Source organism: Zootoca vivipara, chromosome 4 (genome assembly GCF_963506605.1).
Source record: "Zootoca vivipara chromosome 4, rZooViv1.1, whole genome shotgun sequence".
Classification (NCBI taxonomy): Eukaryota; Metazoa; Chordata; class Lepidosauria; order Squamata; family Lacertidae; genus Zootoca; species Zootoca vivipara.
Window position 1 is genome coordinate 98,521,291 of NC_083279.1, and position 20,227 is coordinate 98,541,517.

The following is a 20,227-nucleotide window of genomic DNA, read 5'->3' on the forward strand; positions in this document are numbered from 1 at the left end:
ACACTCCTAACCTGGAAGTTAGTAAACCAAGGTGCCGGAGGCCTACTGAGCGTCCGATGCCTTCGGGGAGGCCGGGCCTTCGCTCTGATGGCTCCTGGAGGCCCGGAGCAAAGGCCCGGCCTCCCCAAAGGCATCGGAGCAAAGGCCAAACCTCCCCGAAGACACCGGAGTGTCCGACACCTTCGGGAAGGCCGGGATTTCATTCCGATGCCTCCCAGAGGCCGGGGAGTGCTTCCGCGACTGGGTTGCAGCCACGGGAGCGCTCCCCGGCCTCCGCGAAGGCATCGGAGCGAAGCCCCAGCCTCTGCGATGGCATCGGAGCCGGGACTTCGTTCCGATGCCTCCCAGAGGCCGGGGAGCACTTCCGCGACTGGGCTGAAGCCACAGAAGCGCTCCGTTAAATTGCTGCTTTAGGTTTATTTTTTCATCATCTAGAACGGATTAATCCACTTTCCATTATTTTCAATGGGAAAGTTTGCTTCGGTTTATGAACACTTCGGTTTAGGAACAGACTTCCGGAACCAATTGTGTTCATAAACCGAGGTACCACTGTAGTTCTTTGCATAGTGCATAGTTACGTTCTGGAGATTGCTCCCATGAAATGCAACACGGATGCCTTTACAAGAGGATTAGGCAAACTCCTGGACAAGAGGGTTCTCAGTGGCTACCAGCCAAGATGCCTCCACTGCTGGAGGAGGCAATGCCTCTGAATACCACTTGGGGGGGGTCCACAGGCAAGGAGGGCGCTGCTGTTGCGCTCAGGTCCTGTTTGTGGGTTTCTCTGAAGGCGGCATCTGTGAGAGCTAGAAGCTGGGTCTGATCCGGTAATCAGGCTAGTCTTATGTTCTTGTTTTGGTAAAGAGGAACTAACTATGCCACCAAACGCTCTGCAGTTTGAATCAAAGAACTGTAGCATTGGAAGGGACCCCGAGGGTCAACTGGTTCAACCAGGAATCATAGCTAATTCCTGGCCACTGGCTCCCTCTTCCTCTCCAACTTTGCTCCTCCCCGCTTTAAACCACGACAGGGTGCACCATATTCCCTACTGTTTTAGGAAACTAAATTCCATTTCAGAGCAGCAATCAATCCCACGAGGAGGAGCAGGAGGAAGCACATGTTTGGGAAGGGCAAAAAAGACGCCCTCAGTCTTGCGGCTTTGGAGAGCTGCGCCCCATTGTGATGTTTTGGGCATGTTTCTTGGCTTTGGTGAGCTCCAGCTTCCTCGCCGTGGGAGCCATCGGCCCCTAGGCAGGCAGAGAACAAAAGCGTTAGCCAAAGAACAGAACTGCCCCACCACCGTAACAAGGAATAGTGATGCAGGCAGACCTTTAAGGGAGAAAAGGCAAAAGGCATAAGCAGGACGTTCTTCTGCACAAACCGCAACACAACGGAACTTTTGTGTTGGTCAGACCCCCCCGCCTGGAGAACTGTGTCCAGTTCTGGGCACCACAGTTTAAGAAGGATGTTGCAAGAGGAGGGTGACTGACACGGTCGAGGGTCTGGAAACCAAGCCTTATGAGGAATGGTTGAGGGAGCTGGGGATGTTTAGCCTGCAGAAGAGAAGACTGAGAGGCGATACGACATCCACCTTTGAATCTCTGAAGGACTGCCAACATGGAGGATGTTGTTTTCCTGCTCCGGTGGAAGGACTCGAACCAATGGACTCAAGAAAGGAGATTCCAAATAAACATCAGGAAAAACTTTCTGCCAGTAAGAGTGGCTCGATGGTGGAACAGACTCCATTGGAAAGTGATGGACTCTCCCTTTTTGGGTAGTTTTTAAGCAAAGGTTGGATGGCTGCCTGTCAGTGATTCTTTAGATGCGATTCCTCCATTGCAGGGGGGTTGGACTAGATGACCCTTAGGAGGCCTTTCCACTCTACAATTCTACAAACTGTCCACCTGCACAGCTCACATGCATTTCAGCCGAGCATGTGCAGGAGGTGCCCCCCCCCACCTAAATGCCCAAGATGAACATATGAAGAGAGAAGCTCATTTGGTATCCATTTACATTTATTGCAATAACTTAAGAGATCTGGTTGGTGCCCAGGTGGCTGGGAAAAACCACACCCAGCACCTTTGCAGAGTCATAACCCTGGTGAGCATCTGAAAAAGTCACTTTTTGAGACCTGAATCGGCACCCAACACATTCCGCAGCATCATTTTTGGGGCTGGAGGGGGGCAGGCACAGCAGCTTGCTTGGAACAAGGAAGTTCGTGCTTATTTCCCTTGAGAAACCCTGCCCCACCCAAAGCACAAACCTCTCACCCTCGCAAACAGCTCTGTGGGGCAGCAGGCTGAACCTGCCCATTGATTTTGCACGGGGGGTAGCCCTGTCTCAACAAGGCTGTAGCAGTGATTTGAGCTATAAGGATCTCTCTCTCTCTCTCTCTCCCAGCTAAGCTCTGATCTCCAGAGAAACCCGGGTTCCCCAAACCACCTTCCTTACTCCTCCGTCTACATCTCATGATTGTTTTATTACTGACCACACAACCTGAAGCTCCGCAGGGGGCACCCCACGGGGCTATAAAGTATAGGACATCTCGTCGGGAGCCAACGGGGCCTGAATGTCCAGCTTCCGGCTTTTGCTGTCCTTCTCAACTATCTCCAGCCGCAGGGTGGGACCCTTCCTCTGACCTTCCGCGGGGGACGAGCTGCCCTTGGCTTTCAGGAGCCGCTTGTCCGAGTCGTCCACTGTGATCCGCAAGGTGCAACCGCGGGGCAGGAGGTCCTGCTCGTAGGCAGCGGCGAGCTGGTTCACGACTCGACGCTCAACCTGGGGAGCAGGGACAGAGACGAGCCATGTAGTAGTGAGGAGAGTTCTGGATCAAGAACACAGACCCAGGTTCAAATTCCACACACAGCCGTGAAGCTCCCTGAGGGGTCCTGGCCTACTTCCTATCTTCCAGCCTAACCTCTCTCACAGGGTTGTTGTGAGGGGAGAGAACCGTGTATGCTGCCTTGTGCTCTTTTAAGAAAAGGCAGGATAGAAAATTAAATAGAAAGAAGACAAAGTTCCTACCAGAGAGGAGGGGCAAACCAAGCTGATCGACTAGGCAGAGATGGCAACCCTGACCGGAAAACTCAGAAATCAAGAGAATAACTTGATAAAAGAACGGGAAAAGTTTATAAGCTATTTAGGAGACCACTGTAAGCAGATGGAAATGTTAGCAGGATTTTTATCTCACTTGTAGAGTAACTATTATCATGGATAATATGGTTTTGATATAAAAATCGGAGTATGGAAGAATATTCAGAAATAAATGTTTAAAAGGGAATTCCATGGAGGGGGTGGGAGGAAGCCTGGATATTTGAAGGAATCTCTTCATATGGCTATGTTTTTCGTTTTCTATTTGTTTATAATTTAGTATTTGTAAGACCAAATAAAAATGACTTAAAACAATAAAATAAACACAGAAATCCAGCCTACGTGGGCTGCCGTAAGCAGAAGAAGCCTTGAGACTGGCAGACTGCACATTCGAGAGACTGCACACCAGTGAATCACGCTGCAGAGTTGGAAGGGGCCACAAAAATCTTAATTTCATATATGCTCATGGGGAATGAGACCTTGGGGGCCGTAGCAGATATAGCTCAATGAAGAGGTTCAGCTGTGAAAAGGGCAGATTCCATGCTTAGGGGTCATTAGCACAAAACAGGAATGATGCCGGGGGTGGAGCCGCTCCCCTATGAGGCAACGTTGCAGCAGCGTTTGTGGAGCATCTTAGTTGAGGGAGAAGGCAAGCCTTGCCACCAGGCCCCTTCCATCAGCGCTGGAAGAGGAGCAAGAGCCCCCTCTGCCCCCCCCTCACCTCGTGTTTAATGGAGCGGGCTCCGTAGTGCAGGTTGTAGCCATCGACTAGCACGTCCATCACCTCCCTGTCCCACACTAAGGTGATGTTGTGCCTTGCCTTGGCCTGCAGGGGGAGAAAGAAGCAGCAAGTTACCGGGATCCGATGGCCACGCTTCTTTCGCTCTCTGAAGCAGGAGGCTGGTTTGTGCTGGGCTAAGCAGAGAGCTTTCTGGGCCGGAGTATCCTATCTATGGAAAGCAACCTCACCCCACCCCACCCGCCTGAACACTGTCCTTCCTCCACTGTGATCCTGGTGAAATGAGGACATCTTCATAATACCACCGCACAGAAAATCTATATGGCTGGAGAGGATTTGCGGGTGTGGGGTTTTGCTTCTTTTTTTAAAAAAAGTACTGCAATTTCCTTCCCCTGGAAAACAGCTTCATCAGAGCTGACAAGAGTTAAGAAGGGAATCGGTTCTATTACAACCTACCCCGTTAAAGTGCTACATTGTGTTAATTAAGGCCATATTATGTTGAACTTACTTTTTCTAACCGCACACATTTGAAATGGTTTGGCATCAAATATTCATCTGAATAAAATAGGTAACTTAGGTGTGGGGGTGAGGGGGTTTCTCTCTGCACAGATTTTACAAGAGTCATGGCAACTGCACAAGGCCACATTTTTATTCATTTCTTTTTAAAAAGTGAAGTTTCCACTCCTAGGAAGTGCTACCCAAATTTTGCACTCAGAGCACATTACAAAAAAAAAGCATGTTTGGAAGATTTGTTTGTGTTGTATATCACGTCTTAATCTAAATGCTTATTCTGACTTTTGTTTTTCATTAAAAGTGCTTTCACATGCCTGCCTGTTGCTGCTTTATGACGAGCCAGACCCTCACCTGGGCTCAGTATTACCTTCACTGGCTGGCAGCAAAGAGGATCCTTCCCAGCCCTACCTGAAGGCACCAGGGAATGAATCTGGGACCCTCTGTAGGCAAACTATGCTTTTAAACCCTGTACTATGGGATGCATGCTGCTGTTTTATACTGAGTCAGGTGACTGGTCCATCGAGTTCAGCACTGCCTAAGCAGACAGGAAGTGGTTCCGGGAACAAGTGTCCAAGTCTTGCTTGGGGAGGCCGGTAACTCTCTGCATGCAAAGCCAATATTCTACCACTGAACTACAATGCCACCCAAGATGGGCAATAGTGCATTGCAGGGGGGTGGACTAGATGACCCTGGGGGGGCCTTCCAACTCTACAATTCTGGGATTATATGAGTGATTTATGATTAGGAAACTAGACACCACAAGAGAGGGGAAGGTGACTGGGAAGGGCACAGAATTTCCACTCTCTTGATTGCTGGTGCTTTTTACAGATAGGCGCCTGATTTTAATTCTTCAAACACAGCTTAATAATAATAATAATAATAATAATAATAATAATAATAAGGACCAGGAACTTGCTTTGCTTTTTATTTTAAAATAGAAGCTCAGGATCATAACAAATTTGGTTCAGAATTCCAGAAACTCAGGTATGTGAAATGCTGTTGGGTCTAACTGTCATCAAACTGCAGAATTTGATAACATGCACCTGGATTTAATTTGTGATTTTTCAACTATGTGTCTGCAGTTACATATTTGTGCCTGCATTTATGAACCCTATCTTCACATTTTCAAAGGAATTGAAAGCAAGGATTTCTTCCTCCCTTTAAATGAAGTGCTGGGGTGTGTGTGTTTGTGCGAAAGGGAGAAGCGTGGGGGTGAGTGGCAGAGATTCTTACCCTCTTAGCCCAGAAGCTCAGCTCCTTGTTGACAAGCTGAATGAGCTCCGAGTGGCAAAAGGGGAGGAAGTAGACAATCTCGTTGATCCTTCCCAGGAACTCGTCTCTCCGGAAGTGAGCCTACAGGAGGAAAAGGGGCAGAGCAGAGAGATTTGCTGGGAAGGCAAAGCGGATGAGCAGTCCGCAGGGAAAAAAAGAAAACTTATAACATGTTGAAATTGCTGTCCGCGAAGGACAAAACTAGACCAGGAGGAGTGAAAGCAAATCGAAATGAACAGGACGAATGAGCAGAACCTCTCTACTCCCCCAATTACTTCTGGTGGGCTCCCCTTAAGTTGCTTAGGAGGACTCTACCCCCATCTAAGTGTGAACCAGGGACACTCCTGCTTTGCTCCAGCGCCGTAATTTACTCCCAGGTAAACATATAGGATTGCAGGCTCTCATTTTTCCTGTTCAGTGTGTTCATACACCAAGTTGCTTCTGATGTTTCTAAAAATATGAGAATTCCCCATAAGCTAGTGCGGACTTCTTTTCGGATGGATGTTTGTTATATTACGATATACAGCTCCCTATATTTTAAAAATTTTTATGCCTAGTGACCCACTGGAATGTTCCCAATGCTACCTACTTCCGGGATTGCAGCATTCTTAATCCGTTGTTCATAAACTAAGCTGTTCTTAAACCAAGGTACCACTGTACTGGTAAATATTGTCTAGGAAAAACTATGAGGATTTTGTAAAAAATCTTGTACGATCTACTAAGTAAGAGACAGGAAGAGCTGTTTGACTGTGGAGTGGACTTTCTCGAGAGGTGGTGAAACACAATTGGTTCCGGAAGTCTGTACTTAACCTGAAGCGTACTTAACCTGAAGCGAACTTTCCCATTGAAAATAATGGAAAGTGGATTAATCTGTTCCAGACGGTCCGCGGAGTACTCAACCTGAAGCGTACTTAACCCGAAGTATGAGTGTAATTGGTTCCGGAAGTCTGTACTTAACCTGAAGCATACTTAATCTGAAGTGAACTTTCCCACTGAAAGTAATGGAAAGTGGATTAATCTGTTCCAGACGGGTCCATGGAGTACTCAACCTGAAGTGTACTTAACCCGAAGTATGAGTGTAATTGGTTCCGGAAGTCCGTACTTAACCTGAAGCGTACTTAACCTGAAGCGAACTTTCCCATTGAAAGTAAGTAATGGAAAGTGGATTAATCCGTTCCAGACGGGCCCGCGGAGTACTTAAACTGAAAATACTCAAACTGAGGCGTACTTAAACCGAGGTATGACTGTATATGTTATATACTGATCCTCTGCACTTCTCACACCTGAGCAATAGCGACACATAAATATCAAATTGTCTTCTTGAAATTTAACGATGGCCTGGGGTGGAGTCCTAAGGCTCCCCCATCCCATCTGCTTCGCCATCCCAGTCAGTGTGTGGCATCTGGACTGGGAGTGAAGGTGGCAGTGAGGAATGCCAGCCAAAACAGCCTCTCCCCTTGACATGGGGCATTAATGTGCAAGTGCTTTCGGCTCAGAGGCTTGCTTGGGGGAAACAATTGAGGAGCCCTCCTCTGACCCAGGTCGGAGTTCTGCTCTCACCCATCTGAGCGCCTGAAACTGAAGAGGAGGGCTGAAAACAAACACCTGAGGCTTTGGGGCGTTCCACTATTGGAAACCCAAGACGGCTGAAAGGAAAGGCTAGCGATAAACAGCACCATCTGTACCTTCAAGATGGGGCGAATGACGTTCTCCTTGAACTGCTTAGAGATAGTTATCTTGTCTGTGATCTGGACGTCATCTGAAAGGAAAAGGCACAAGCTTGGCTCAGGGTTCAGGGAGCCCCACAAATACAGCACACTTTCCAGAGCAGGGCATTCCTTTGCTCCTGCTTGTTGGCTTTGGAAGCCAAGCACCGCAGCTTCGCTCATTCTGCTTTCCCAGTGTCCCGAGAGTGTCGTGAGCCAGTTTGCACAAATTATTGATTGCCTTCATATCCCACATTTTCCTCCAAGGAGCTCAAGGTGGCATACATTGTTCCCTCCGCCCCCCTCATTGAATCCCCACAACAGCCCTGTGAGGTAGGTTAGGCCAGGCTTCCTCAACCTCGGACCTCCAGATGTTTTGAGACTACAATTCCCATCATCCCTGACCACTGGTCCTGCTAGCTAGGGATCATGGGAGTTGTAGGCCAAAAACATCTGGAGGGCCGAGGTTGAGGAAGCCTAGGTTAGGCTGAGAGGCAGCGACTGGTCAAGGACGCACCCTGGGGCAAGTTTCATGGCGGAGTGAGGGACTTGATAGGAGTGAGGGATCTCATGATAGATGGGTTGATCTCGGGGCCAACCGCCGTGGCAAAGTGGGGTGATTCTAATCTGCTTCACCATACTGGCATGCAGTTAGGAAGAGGCGTGGCAGTCACCCCAAACTTAAATGCAGGTAAGCTAAATGCAGGCTGCTGGGGGCAGCCTCTTGCCTTCAGTTTGTGCTTTGGGGATATGGTTGGTGCCACTTGAAAGAGACATGGAATAGACAGAGCTTTGTCTGATCCAGCAGAAAGGATGTCAAGCAGGCTGAGGTTTGGCACGAGGAAGAGAACACCCAGAGTTTAGAGGGAGGGAGGGAGGAATGCACACAGGGGGAACGGGTACCTAGTTTTTCAGCAATTCTCTTCCGGCTGAGTTCCACGGTTTCCTGCCTCAGCTGCAAGGCATGCTGGGCGATCTCGTCGCTGGCCACGTTGGAGGTCATTATGAAGATGGCATCTTTGCAGTCAATGGTCTTCCCCTTCCCGTCTGTCAGCCGGCCCTTCGGAAACAGCAACAAACAGCAGCGTCAGACTCCTCCGTAAGGCACAATGCAAAGCCTACTGTTAGAAAGGGAAGTTTCTGATTCAGGCATAAGGCCCTCTGTGCCCTGCAAGGAGGCTGCAGAACGACCCCCAGAAAGCAGCAGGTCTAGTCCAATACATTGGGGAAGGATCAAGCTGGGGAATGCTGCCATAAAGGAAGACTGAGAGATGATGTGAGAACCACCTTCAAATATCTGAAGGGCTGCTGCATGGAAGATGGTGCAAGCTTGTTTTCAGAAGGGAGGACCAGAATCAATGGATCCAAGGGACAAGAAGGAAGATTCCGACTAAAGTGCAAAACTTTCTGAGGGTAAGAGCCATTCGAAAGTGGAACAGACTCCTTCAGAAGATGGTAGACTCCCCTTTGTTGGAGGTTTTTAAAGCAGAGGCTGGGTGGCCGTCTGTCATGGATGCTTCAGCTGAAATTCCTGCATTGCAGGGGCTTGGACTAGAGGACCCTCAGGGTCCCTTCCAACCCTGCAGTTCTATGTTGCTTGGAAGAGGAATAGAAGCATTTGGGCACTGCCTCTGCACCCGCTCCACCCCGGAAGGCAGCTTACTAGTGCTGGAGAAAGCCAGTTTAATACGCTGGCAGTGGAACGGCTGTGAGCTGTAAAGACATATCATTGGTACAGGGGCGATTGTTCTAGTTGCTCCCTCATCAGACATGAGATCATAACTGTTCCTAATACCATACACAGCTAACCGGAAGGGAGGGCAAGAGGCACTTGGGGGTTGCGGCACAGGAGAGTCATTGCCTCTGCCCCCACTCTGAGCGCTCCCCCCCTCCACTGCCTCCCTCCAAGAACTCTAAAAATAAGAACCTTTCGAAAATACCGATTTGGGGAACGGCAGGGAGAGGGGGAGAACTGAAATAAAACAAAAGCGCAAGTCGTCTGTCCCCTCCCTCCCAATGCTGCCAGGCGCAGCCGTGCCCAGCTGAAGGACACAAATTTGTGCCGGGTGCTTGGGATTAACATTTCGGTTATTGCTCTGTCGGGCAGGCGGTTCAGGAATTGATTTCGCATTTAGTGGCTGCCACCATGATCTATGCAATACCGGTGATATTAATCCTAGAGAGAAGCCCCCCACCCCGAAAAGCCCGCCACCACCACCACCACCACCGACCATGCAGCCAGTTTTAATAAAAAACAAACAAACACACACTAAGTAGTGAGGACACACACACAGGAGGGTGGTGAAATCTGCATGCGCTCAGCCTCCCCCAGGGGAAGGCCAAGCGCTCCAGTGCAGGTCAGCCAGTCAGCCTGGAGGAGTCAAACGTCCTCAGGCACAAACCACCCGCCCCAAGGCGTAGCTGCGCATGTATCAATGCCCCTCACCCCAGTCAAGTGGGAAACAAGTAAAGTGATGCAAATAAGTTCAGGACTCAAGGATGCCGAAGCTCGTGGGCGCAGGAGGGTGTGTTCTGCGTAAAATCCAGTATCCTGCTCAACGGCGGAAAAGGAGCAGCAGAGTGCAAGCTACTAGTCCCTATGGTAGCACACCAGATAAATGACGAAGCAAACGCCCTGGTCACCTGGAGAAAGGAAGGGCTCAGCGCCCCCTCATCACCTTCTCATCCTTCCCCATGGCTATTCTACAAAATGGAACCTGCCGCTTACTGGTTAATACGGATGAATATGTTAGAGGCAGTGTGGTGTAGCGGCTAGAGTGTTGGACCAGAGTCTGGGAGACCTGAGTTCAGATGCCGACTTGGCCCGAGAAGCTCAGTGCCTCTCAGCAGACTTGTGGTGGGGATTAAGTGAGGAGGAGGAGGGGGAGAGAACTGTATGCCACATGGAGCTCCTTGAAGAAAAATGTGCGATATAAAGGCATCAATAAATAAGAAATAAAATACAGGCAACTCTCCATTTACGTGGGGGTTATGTTCCGAGGTACCATGCATTTAAATCACTTATATTCAGAACGCCATTGAAAAAAACCTGCAAACACTGCAATAGCTCCCTCCAAACCTCCTTGCTCCAACTCCAACTCTCCACAGGCCTCAAAGGTTGGTGCAAGGGCTCCTGGGATTGCTGGGTGCTGTTTTTGAGCCATTTTGCCCCTTTTGCTCCATTTCTGGGTTTGTGGTGATGTACATGTGCACAGTTTTCTCTGTTTGCTGTAGCAGCCCAAAGGATCAGGCAAACCTTTATTGCACAAAAAGGGGATCCAATGTGCTGGGTTAACACGTGCCATTCAACTGGATAGCTTTCATTTTTGTGTGGACCAAATAAATCTTTCCTAAATCACACAGGAACCTTAATGTTGCAAAAGGACCTCGGACGGCTTCTTTAAAGAGATGGCCTTACTTCATCAAACAGTTGCAGCATGATGGTGAGGACATCCGGGTGGGCCTTATCCACTTCGTCAAAGAGCACCACGGCATTGGGGCATTGCTTCAGCTTCTTGGTGAGCTGCCCGCCTTCCTCATGGCCGACGTAGCCTGGCGGAGAGCCAATGAACTTGGCAACCTGGGAGGGAAAGAAGCCACAGGCGTCAGATGGGGACGCCCACGCCCTGGGCATGGGGAAAGAGACCCACTGTGGCTTAAAGCAAGACTAGCCTGCCTGAGGAGTCTGGAGCCTGCATCTTCCGGTTTCAGCGCGCTGAGAGAGCAAGGAAAAGATTCTACGTCCAGAGCTGGGTGCATTTGGAATGGGGGAAATCCAATTACTAAGACCGCAATGTGCAAATTAGGCGCATCATCACATGGCTGCTTATGTTGCAGAATCAGTTCTGCTCCTCGGTCTACGTTTTAAGGGATATATAGTGGTGGCTTTTTTGAAAATAGCTTTTTGCATGGTATGGAGGAATGGGAGGGTGGACACGGAAAGCAGAGGCAGTCGAGTTATTGGTTCAAGGGCCCAGAAATAGAAGCTTTGGCAAGTAGCTCTGAAGGGCCCCTGACACTTTAAAGACCTTCTGCGCTACACTCTGTTTCCCACTCAGGTTCTAAAACCTCACCAGGAATATTTGATCAACAGGGACTAGGCTAGTGGTTGTACCATCTCCTGGGGGTGGGGACGGGGACAGTGGGATAACTTAGGGGGGCACTGAAGGTCTAAATAACTATCAGTCTTTGAACAGCTAGTATCACTCTGTATCGAGTTCATCAGTTTGGTTGAATTAATTAAATTAAACCATTTTAAGTGGATTTTGAATAAATGTGAAATGAATGGTTTTGAATTTTATAATGTTATTTTCTTCCTTGGTAGTAGTGGTAGTAGTAGTAGTAATAATAATAATAATAATAATAGTAATATTTATACTCCACCCATTTGGATGGATTTCCCCAGCCACTCTGGGCGGCTTACAGCACATAGTAAAATGTCAAACATTTAAAACTTTCCTTTCAGATAGTCGACATCTAATGGGAGGGCGTTTGCTCATGCAAACTGCAATTCTGAATAATGCTTTTTAGAGAGTAGGGGGAACTGGGGTTGACTTTGTGGAACCAAGGGGATGGAGTCCCTGAAAGATTTAGGAAACACTAGATTAAACATTCACTCAAAAAAAAAAGCCTATAAACTTATTCTGCAATAGATTTCCACTTTCAGATGATACTTGAGCCTTTTACAGCAAGGCCAAAAAATAAAAACAACAACAACAACAACGAATAAATGAATGAACAGGGAAAAAAATAAAAGGGGGAGGAAAGAGAACAAGGAAATGGCTTGAGAGCTCTCTCTAGGCACCATGGAAAAAGCCTTACTTTATATCCCAACTAATCTTGCATCTAAGAAACAAGGAACACAGAATACAGCTACCTCCCTTCTGTTCTCAGAAGACAGGAAGGAAGGTATGTATGGGAGATGGTGTTCTATAGAGCACGCCATAGAAATGTTGTTAAGTTTTCTTTTTCCAAGTGAGGCTGGAGGAGCAAGGGTGAGTATCTGGAGAGAGTTTGCCACCAAGAGGAGGGTGTCAGCAAAGGTGGGAAATGCCAAGTGTCGTCAGGTGCGATTCCGGGATCTTCAAACAGTGGTGGTGGTGGTGCTGAGGGTGGGCATCTCTTACTAACCTCGTGTCTTTCCTGAAACTCAGACATGTCCAGCCTGATGAAACCCTGGTGGCACAAAGGAAACAAAAAGGGACTCATTTAATGGTGCTGATGACGGGCAGCTGCAGCCAATCCTGGATCCCTGACAGAGCTTGCCTGTTGCACTGTCAGGCTCTGCAGAGACCTGTGTGTCGTCTCCCTACGTTGCACACTGACCTGTATGCACAAAAGCTGTTAGGAGAAGAAGTGGCAGAGCATCTGCTCTGACTGCAGAAGGGCCCAGGTTCAAACCCCCACCCCGGGATCTCCACGTAGGGCTGGGAACAGCTCAGTTTTAAACTCTGGAGAGTGGCTGCCAGTAGACTAAACAGGAGGAGAAAGACCAATGATATGGCTTGTTTTATTTATTTACTGGTTAATAAGGATGCTGGACTGCATATGCCCCCTTTGGGCTGACTGAGCAGAGTCATAGAATCATAGAGTTGGAAGAGACCACAAGGGCCATCCAGTCCAACCCCCTGCCAAGCAGGAAACACCATCAAAGCATTCTTGACAGAGCTCGAAGCCACCCAAGAAACTCCCCAGCGATTCAGGCAGGGCACAAACTAAGCTCTACCTGGAGGTGTCATAGAGGACCAAGCCTGGGACCTTCGTCCTGCAAAGCAGATGCTCTACCCCCAAGTTACCAAGCACCCCTGGGCTTTCTCCAAACACAGCGGCCAGAATTTTCACCCAAATCACGCCCAACTTTTCTTGCATTCCTGCATTCAAATGTACCCAAGACGGCTGGGCTGTAAAACGTAACCAATGATGCAGAAACCACAATCAGAATATCTTGTCCTTTGTTTAAAAACCAGTGAGGTTTCTGCTGCACATCTAGAGGATGAGGCGGGCTTTCAGCTGGCACAGAAGCAAGATCTCGATAATAACGTCTCCCTCAACCCGCCAGCTGCTGTTATAGGCTGCCCTCTCCTCCTGTCCTTCCCCAGTAATTCTCTCCACGTTCTGTGACGCCCTCTTTGATGCATTAATTAACTAAATAACCAACAAACTGATTAGGCTTTAATGAACCGCTTGTTCTGAGCTTGCCATTGAATTAGCACGGCCTGTTTGTCCTTGGCTGTTGTGGTGTTTGATGTGGAGCCAGTGTAACCACGGCAGCGAGGACGAAAATGTAACTGGAAAAGGGACGGGGGGTTCGCCCTGAAAACCTGCGTGCAGAGGGGAACCCTGTATAACTCCAAAACCTACAGCATTTTAAAGCGGTGCCTCGCTCCCACAGAAGCCACAGTTGTGGCCAGGGCAGTTCTTCTGGATCAGGTCATGCACAGGAATGGGCCACATGGGTGGACCCTGCAGAGGTTATCGTTCCAGAGCAGCTCCACAAAGGAAATTGTGAAATGGGAACCCTCTTGGTTGATGCCTCCAGGGTCCCTTGCCGCTCCACCCACTGACGCCTGGGGAAACAAGGCTGTTCCGTTGGTGGGAACCGAGAGCAGAGGCCTTACCTTCTTGACATCTTTGTGCAGGTACTTGGCAGTCTGCTTGGCCAGTTCAGTTTTGCCTGTTCAAGAAGTGGCAGAGAAAAGCGGAAGTGTTGGGGGGAGAAAACGCCTTGATAAAGAACATCAAGAAGAGACCATGCAAAAAGCCCTCGGGAAGTTGTGGGACAACAAAACCAAGACCCGTTTGCAGCATCTGTGTTGCAAGTGAGATCATGGAACTGTAGAGTTGGAAGGGACCACCAGGGTCATCTAGTCCAACCCCCTGCAATGCAGGAAACTTTTTGCCCAACACGGGGCTCGAACCCACAATCCTGAGATTAAGAGTCTTCTACCAACTGGGCTAATATATATTTAAAGAAACAAAAACAAACACAGCACAGGCTCAATTCTCAAGCTACCCCAGGAACACGAGAGCCACGGCAACAGCACCACCTTTTCCTATGCCCACTGGCAGCGTGGGACATCCTGGGCTACAAAGCCCACCCTGTGGCTCCTCCCCCCCCCACAGGTTTCAAACACCTGGAAACGGAGTCGGTAAGGATGCTGGGCGTCAGCCACAGCATGGTCTCTCCTTCCGTGGGTACAGTGGTGCGACAGTGGCATGATCTGTGGCTCTCTCAGTCGGAGGCAGCAATGCTTCTGAACTACCAGATGCTGGGAACCACAGGAGGGGAGAGTTGCTCTTGTGCTCGGATCCTGCCTGACTGGATGGGCCATTGGCTCTTCTGATGCTCTGCTCACAAATGGGGTTCCCTGAAGTACCCATACCAGTGACAGCTGTCAGTCTCAGGGATGGACCCTGTAGGTTCTGCTTTCACTTCCTTCCAGAGCTGCCCTCCTCTGCCCCTTCGTCAGCACAGCCCCACTTTGGGTTCTTCTTGGCCTCATTAGATTGGAACAGGTTGCTGGAAACTGATTCTTTTAACCCTATAAAGGCCTCCACACTTTCCCTACACAAAATCATTAGTTATCATGGTCACATTTTTGTAAGATGGCAGAAAGGACTTTCTTGGACTGCCAACCTTGTGCCCTCCAAATGTGTTGAGAATACCACTCCTATCAATGGCTGTGCTTAGCTGGGCCTGAAGGCAGCTGCAGCCCAAAGCTCTGGAGGGCACCAGGCTGGGGACAGTTGGGCTACGTGATACCTTTTGCTCTTAAAACAACTTTTGTGGGGTGTTTGTGGAAAACATAAACTGCAAAGAAAAGTGAACTGTCCCTGCTGCCCCCCAAAAAAACAAAAAAAGAGAGGAAGTCTTGGAGGATTTGCTGTGCAAAAGTGCTTTGGAGGACCAGGTGAGCGATGGAGCCGAGGCCCATCAACCCAGGCTTCCCCCAACACAACGTCCTTGACTTCAAGACAAGGAGCAGATTTGCTGGGAAACACAATATTCTTTGTTTATTGGATTTATATGCAACGCCTATCATAAAAGTCTAGGCATGAAGGCAATCAATAATTCAAAACACATATTATGGAATAAATCCACATCGACATGGTATCAACAAACATGTCAGCCCCCACTGCAGCGGGAGATTTCGTCCCTCGCGAGGCATGTACCTGCGCAAAGCAGCCCCTGCAGGAACCTGGTAAGGTGCCCTCAAGGTGAAAGGGCACTCCAGGGTCTGCCTGACCCAGGCGAGATGCCAGAGGGAAGACTCCTGAGCGACAATTTTTTCCTTGGCTCTTCCTTTTACAACCAGGGGCTGCCAATTCCTGATGCTTCACCCTTTAAAGCTCTCAGGTTTGCTTACGGGTTCTGGGATACTCTCATGAATATAATTATTATAATAATTATTATATTATTATTATTATGAAATCTCACAGGGTTGTCTGAGATCATGGCATGAGCATCTCAAGAGCCTGTTTAAAAGCACTCTCCATGCCAGGAAAATCCTGTTCAAAAGGATCTTTTAAACTTGTTGTCATTGTCGTTTAGTCGTGTCCGACTCTTCGTGACCCCATGGACCATAGCACGCCAGGCACTCCTGTCTTCCACTGCCTCCCGCAGTTTGGTCAAACTCATGTTCGTAGCTTCGAGAACACTGTCCAACCATCTTGTCCTCTGTCGTCCCCTTCTCCTAGTGCCCTCAATCTTTCACAACATCAGGGTCTTTTCCAGGGAGTCTTCTCTTCTCTTCTTTTAAGCTATCCGCTTACATTTGATTTGTGTGATTTCAACCAGCTAGTCTTCAACCATGTACGGTTGAAATAGCACATGTTAGGTGTGTGTAAGATGCGATCATACTGTACGTTCCAAAGCCACACTTTATTCTCTGCTAAAAGCTCTATCTTGCCTCTTCGCCCCTAATTTTCATGACTCCACCTCACCTGCTCTTTCATCTGCCTGGTTCCAGGGTTCGGAATTAGCAGGGCGGCAAAAAGCACCTCGAAAATTCTGGGTGCTATTTTCTGCGCCTGGCTGACACTCAAGGATTACTGAAATGTATGTGCTTTGAAGCCTCAAAGTATATATTAAGGATAGACATGTTAAGGAGTTTAATAATAAAGAGTAGAGTATTTTGAAAACTGAAGGATGGTACTAATATTTTTATTGCCAACACCAAATTAAACATGTACAGTGGTACCTCTACTTACGAATAACTCTACTTATGAATGTTTCTACTTACAAATAGAGCTCCGTCCGCCATCTTGGATGCAGTTTAGATAGGATTTTTTCTACTTACGAATTTTTAGATGGGGTTGCTTCTACTTACGAATTTTTTCTCCCAATGCATTCCTATGGGATTCGACTTACAATTTTTTTCGACTTACAAATGTGCGTTCAGAACGCATTAAATTCGTAAGTAGAGGTACCACTGTATTAACATTTTCTGCGTATTAACAATGTGTCACTTACGCAAATTTCATATTAATTCATGCTTATCAGAATAATAAATTAAAAGTGTTGGTGACCCCCCCCCCCGGTGGCATCTAGACATTCTGTTTTTGGCGCCCACAACTCTGGTCCCAGGAGCCATTTGGCTCCTAGCTTTTCTATCCCAGTTTCTAACATTGCCTGGTTCCGTGTCTCAGAAAGGGTGGTTCAATTCAGAAACCATGCCAAACCATGGCTGGTGCTAATCAGAGCTTATAACCTGCAACAACATTGGGGTCCAGAATGCTGACTGGGCCTTGGGTCCCCTTGCACCTCCTCCCACGATTTTACTCCAATGAGAAGGCTCTTCCTGGGTCCATGCTAGCTTCCTTGCCTTTGCTGGACCCTTCTCAATCTTTGCTCTGCAACAGGAACTACAAACTTGCTTCTGTCTTTCAAAAATGGAATCAGATCTCAGGGTGCCAGTTTGGTTTAGCACTTGTGGGGTGTGGATGCCTTGGCAACACATATTGTACAGCTCTTCCCGGGGCCATCCTTTGCTGGAGCTAGCAAGAAGCATGCGAAAGGCCATACAACTCTTGATGACTTCTGGGGTGATGCTACGATTAAGGATTTTCAAATTCTTTCTTTAAAAACAAAACCACAATCTGATGGGTAGGGAATGATCCTGGTGAATTAATGTCTGCTTTTACCCTTTTAATGGTTTTATTGCATGGTTTTATGCTTTTATTTCTGTAAACCGCTTTGGTGGTGGTGGTTTTTTTAAAATGATACAGCAGTACTGTATACAAATATTTTTATAACTGAATAAATAAAAAATAAAATTTCTATGTTTCACGTGAATGTTGTACCTAGTGTGATTTGCTCACTTTGGGTTTCACCTGGCCTGCATGTGGAATTTGGGATAGTTCACGTTCAATGCCACTATTATGCTGTTGCAACTTATTTGTTATAGAAAGCGGTGTTTGCCGATGTCTTGAACCACTGGGTGTGTCTGGGCAGGGGGAAGGTAAGTGGACTGAGAAACCTGTCCTTTACTTGAGCCCAGAAAAGTACTTGAAAACTAGACTTGAGATTTCTGGCCCATCCATGGTGCAACATATTCAGTTTTTCTATCTCTAGCGTGTGTGGAAAAAGCAGCACAGGCCTTTTTTTTCTGGGGCTGGACCAGCCTGCCTCGTCTCCCCCAAAAAATGAAAGAAGAAGAAGAAGAAGAAAAAGGACGCCGACTTTACCTATTCCCGACGATCCCAAGAAGAGAAAAACCAGGGGATGCTCCTCGTCATACCAGCCATTTTCCTTCCTCCGAATGGCTGCAATCGAAAATGCAAGAAAAACAAAGGAAGGGGTTATATATCTGGGCACATAAAAAAGGGAAAGGCATATAAATCAATGACACAACAGCAAGTATAATTATCACTAAGTATACACTATGTTTTACTGCTCTCTGCCCACTCAAAGTCTTCGCTGCCATTAGAGCTACCTAATTTGATTAGCCAGCAAGGCCCCCAGAGATACCTAATCAGGTTAGCATGGATTTGGAAAGCTGCCCAGAGCAGATTTCGGATAAAGTTTTCCAGGATGTGCACTCAGCGTTGCCAGGGAAACGGGAGGGAGGATGGACACTGAATGAACCAGAAAGGGACCTGTCGGGTGGACCGAGAGGGGAGGGTAAAGGGTTGGGGGAAAGAGAGATTCTAGAGGCTCAATAGCTCTCCAGCTTGTAAGCTTGTAAGTGCACAAAGACCTGGGAAGGAGAAGTTTGCTACCTCTCCGATGCTAACGGGAAGGAAGCCTTGAATTCAAGGTCACGGAAGCCTTGTGAAGACTCAGGGCCGCCGTAAATAATGGTGCTAGGATGGAGGAGGATGCAGGGGAGATATGCCAGGGAAACATGGTATGGGTTTGGAACACAAAAGGATCTACTTTGCAGAGGAGCAGCACTTAAAACTTCTGGGTTGGCCAAACCTGCCCTCTTGGGGCAGACAGATTCTCTGTGGATCCTGCTGCTCTTGGCACCTCGACCGCAGCTTTGCACTCACAGCACATGCACAGCGTTTAAAAAAGGGAAGGAAAACGTGATTACATGAGAACAAGGGGACAGCACTTGTTGACATTCAGTGGCTGTGCTTAAGGTCTGTTCGCTACATTAAAGCAAAGGACAGGACACATAAAATAAAGGACTTCTTTATGCAGCACAGAGTTCACCTTTGGAACTCAATTCCACAGAAGGCAGCAATGTTTCTGAATGCCAGCTGCTGGAAACCACAGATTAGGAGAGTTTCCCTTGTGCTCGAATCCTGCTTTCAGGTTTCCCACGGGAGATTGTGGACTCCTTCCTTGGAGGTTTTTAAGCAGAGGTTGGATGGTCATCTGTCATGGATGCTTTAGCTGAGATTCCTGCATTGCAGGCTGGGGCTGGACTGGATGACCCTTGGGGTCCCTTCCAGCTCTACAATTCTATGATGTGAAATTGTGGCTGAAAACTTATTCAACCCTCGCTTCCCTTTTCTCAGAGGTGCACAACTCACCACGAGGCTGGCTTTTCTGGGTTGCTCTGGCATGGTGAAGCAGCATCTTGAACCCCCTGATCCGTGTCCTGACCGTGACTCCTCCTCTCCTGGAAAATGTTCAAGAAGCAGTTTTCAGTCAGGACAGGGCAAGGCGCCATTCAGAGGACCACTTCAGCATGCCAAAGCCACCCAGGAAAGTCAGCACACAGTATGGAAAATGGTGTCACGAACCTCCAAACCATGCCAGCTGCTCTACGTGCTACATTCACCACCCAGATCTTTTCTGCTTGCCAGGGTTTGAGGAACTATGAACCCAGCAGGAGAGGATGATCCAGCAGCTCGATAACTAATGTACCAGTAGCCACACTCCATGAGAAAGCCAAAGGAATTTGGAAATTGCTACGAATCTGGCATGTTTGCATCTACAGAGCGTCTATGCCCACGTGTGGGCCAATGGCCTGACCCAGAAAGCTCTTCTCATAGTCACCACCCTGTTAGCCATTCCACCTGAGCCCCTGAAACCACTTAATTTTGTTAAATACATAAAATAGTGTGGCCCTCCCCCCAAATTATAATTTAGATTGCAAGCTCCCTGGTGCCAAGACTTGTGTTCCCCTCCTGCCTCAATGCTACTCTGTGTGCTGGTGATCTTAATTAAAATACATAGCCACTCCAAGACAGAGAGATGAAGCCACGGCAGCTCTCAGTCATTCTTTTGTTCGCCCTTTCCTGGTGCTTTAAACTAGGATCAAACACACTCATGGAGGAGGAGAGGAACTGTGGAACTCTCTCCCACAGGAGACAGTAACGGCCACCAACTCGGGTGGCTTTAAAAGGAGAATAGACAAATTCATAGAGGAGGAGAGGGCTACTGATGGCTTCTAGCCGGAATGGCTAGGCTCTGCCTCCAGAACTGGAGGCAGCGATGCTTCTGCCTGCCAGTTGC

The 20,227-nt window shown here is 48.2% G+C and overlaps 1 protein-coding gene across 3 annotated transcripts in view; it reads right to left on the reverse strand.

Moving 5' to 3' along the window:
- Positions 1-397: 397 nt before the first annotated feature.
- Positions 398-20,227, reverse strand: part of CLPB (ClpB family mitochondrial disaggregase) — a 72,038-nt gene continuing 52,208 nt past the window's right edge. For 2 of the 3 annotated variants that reach the window (XM_035115202.2, XM_035115200.2), the window contains exons 8-16: positions 18,004-18,081; positions 13,935-13,990; positions 12,448-12,492; positions 10,736-10,897; positions 8,221-8,377; positions 7,297-7,370; positions 5,573-5,692; positions 3,809-3,913; positions 1,261-2,775 (exon numbers count right to left, since the gene is read on the reverse strand). In XM_035115202.2, coding sequence (XP_034971093.2) covers positions 2,524-2,775; positions 3,809-3,913; positions 5,573-5,692; positions 7,297-7,370; positions 8,221-8,377; positions 10,736-10,897; positions 12,448-12,492; positions 13,935-13,990; positions 18,004-18,081 — 1,049 coding nt within the window. In that variant the 3' untranslated portion in view covers positions 1,261-2,523. The other variant, XM_035115199.2, reaches the window with a different exon arrangement.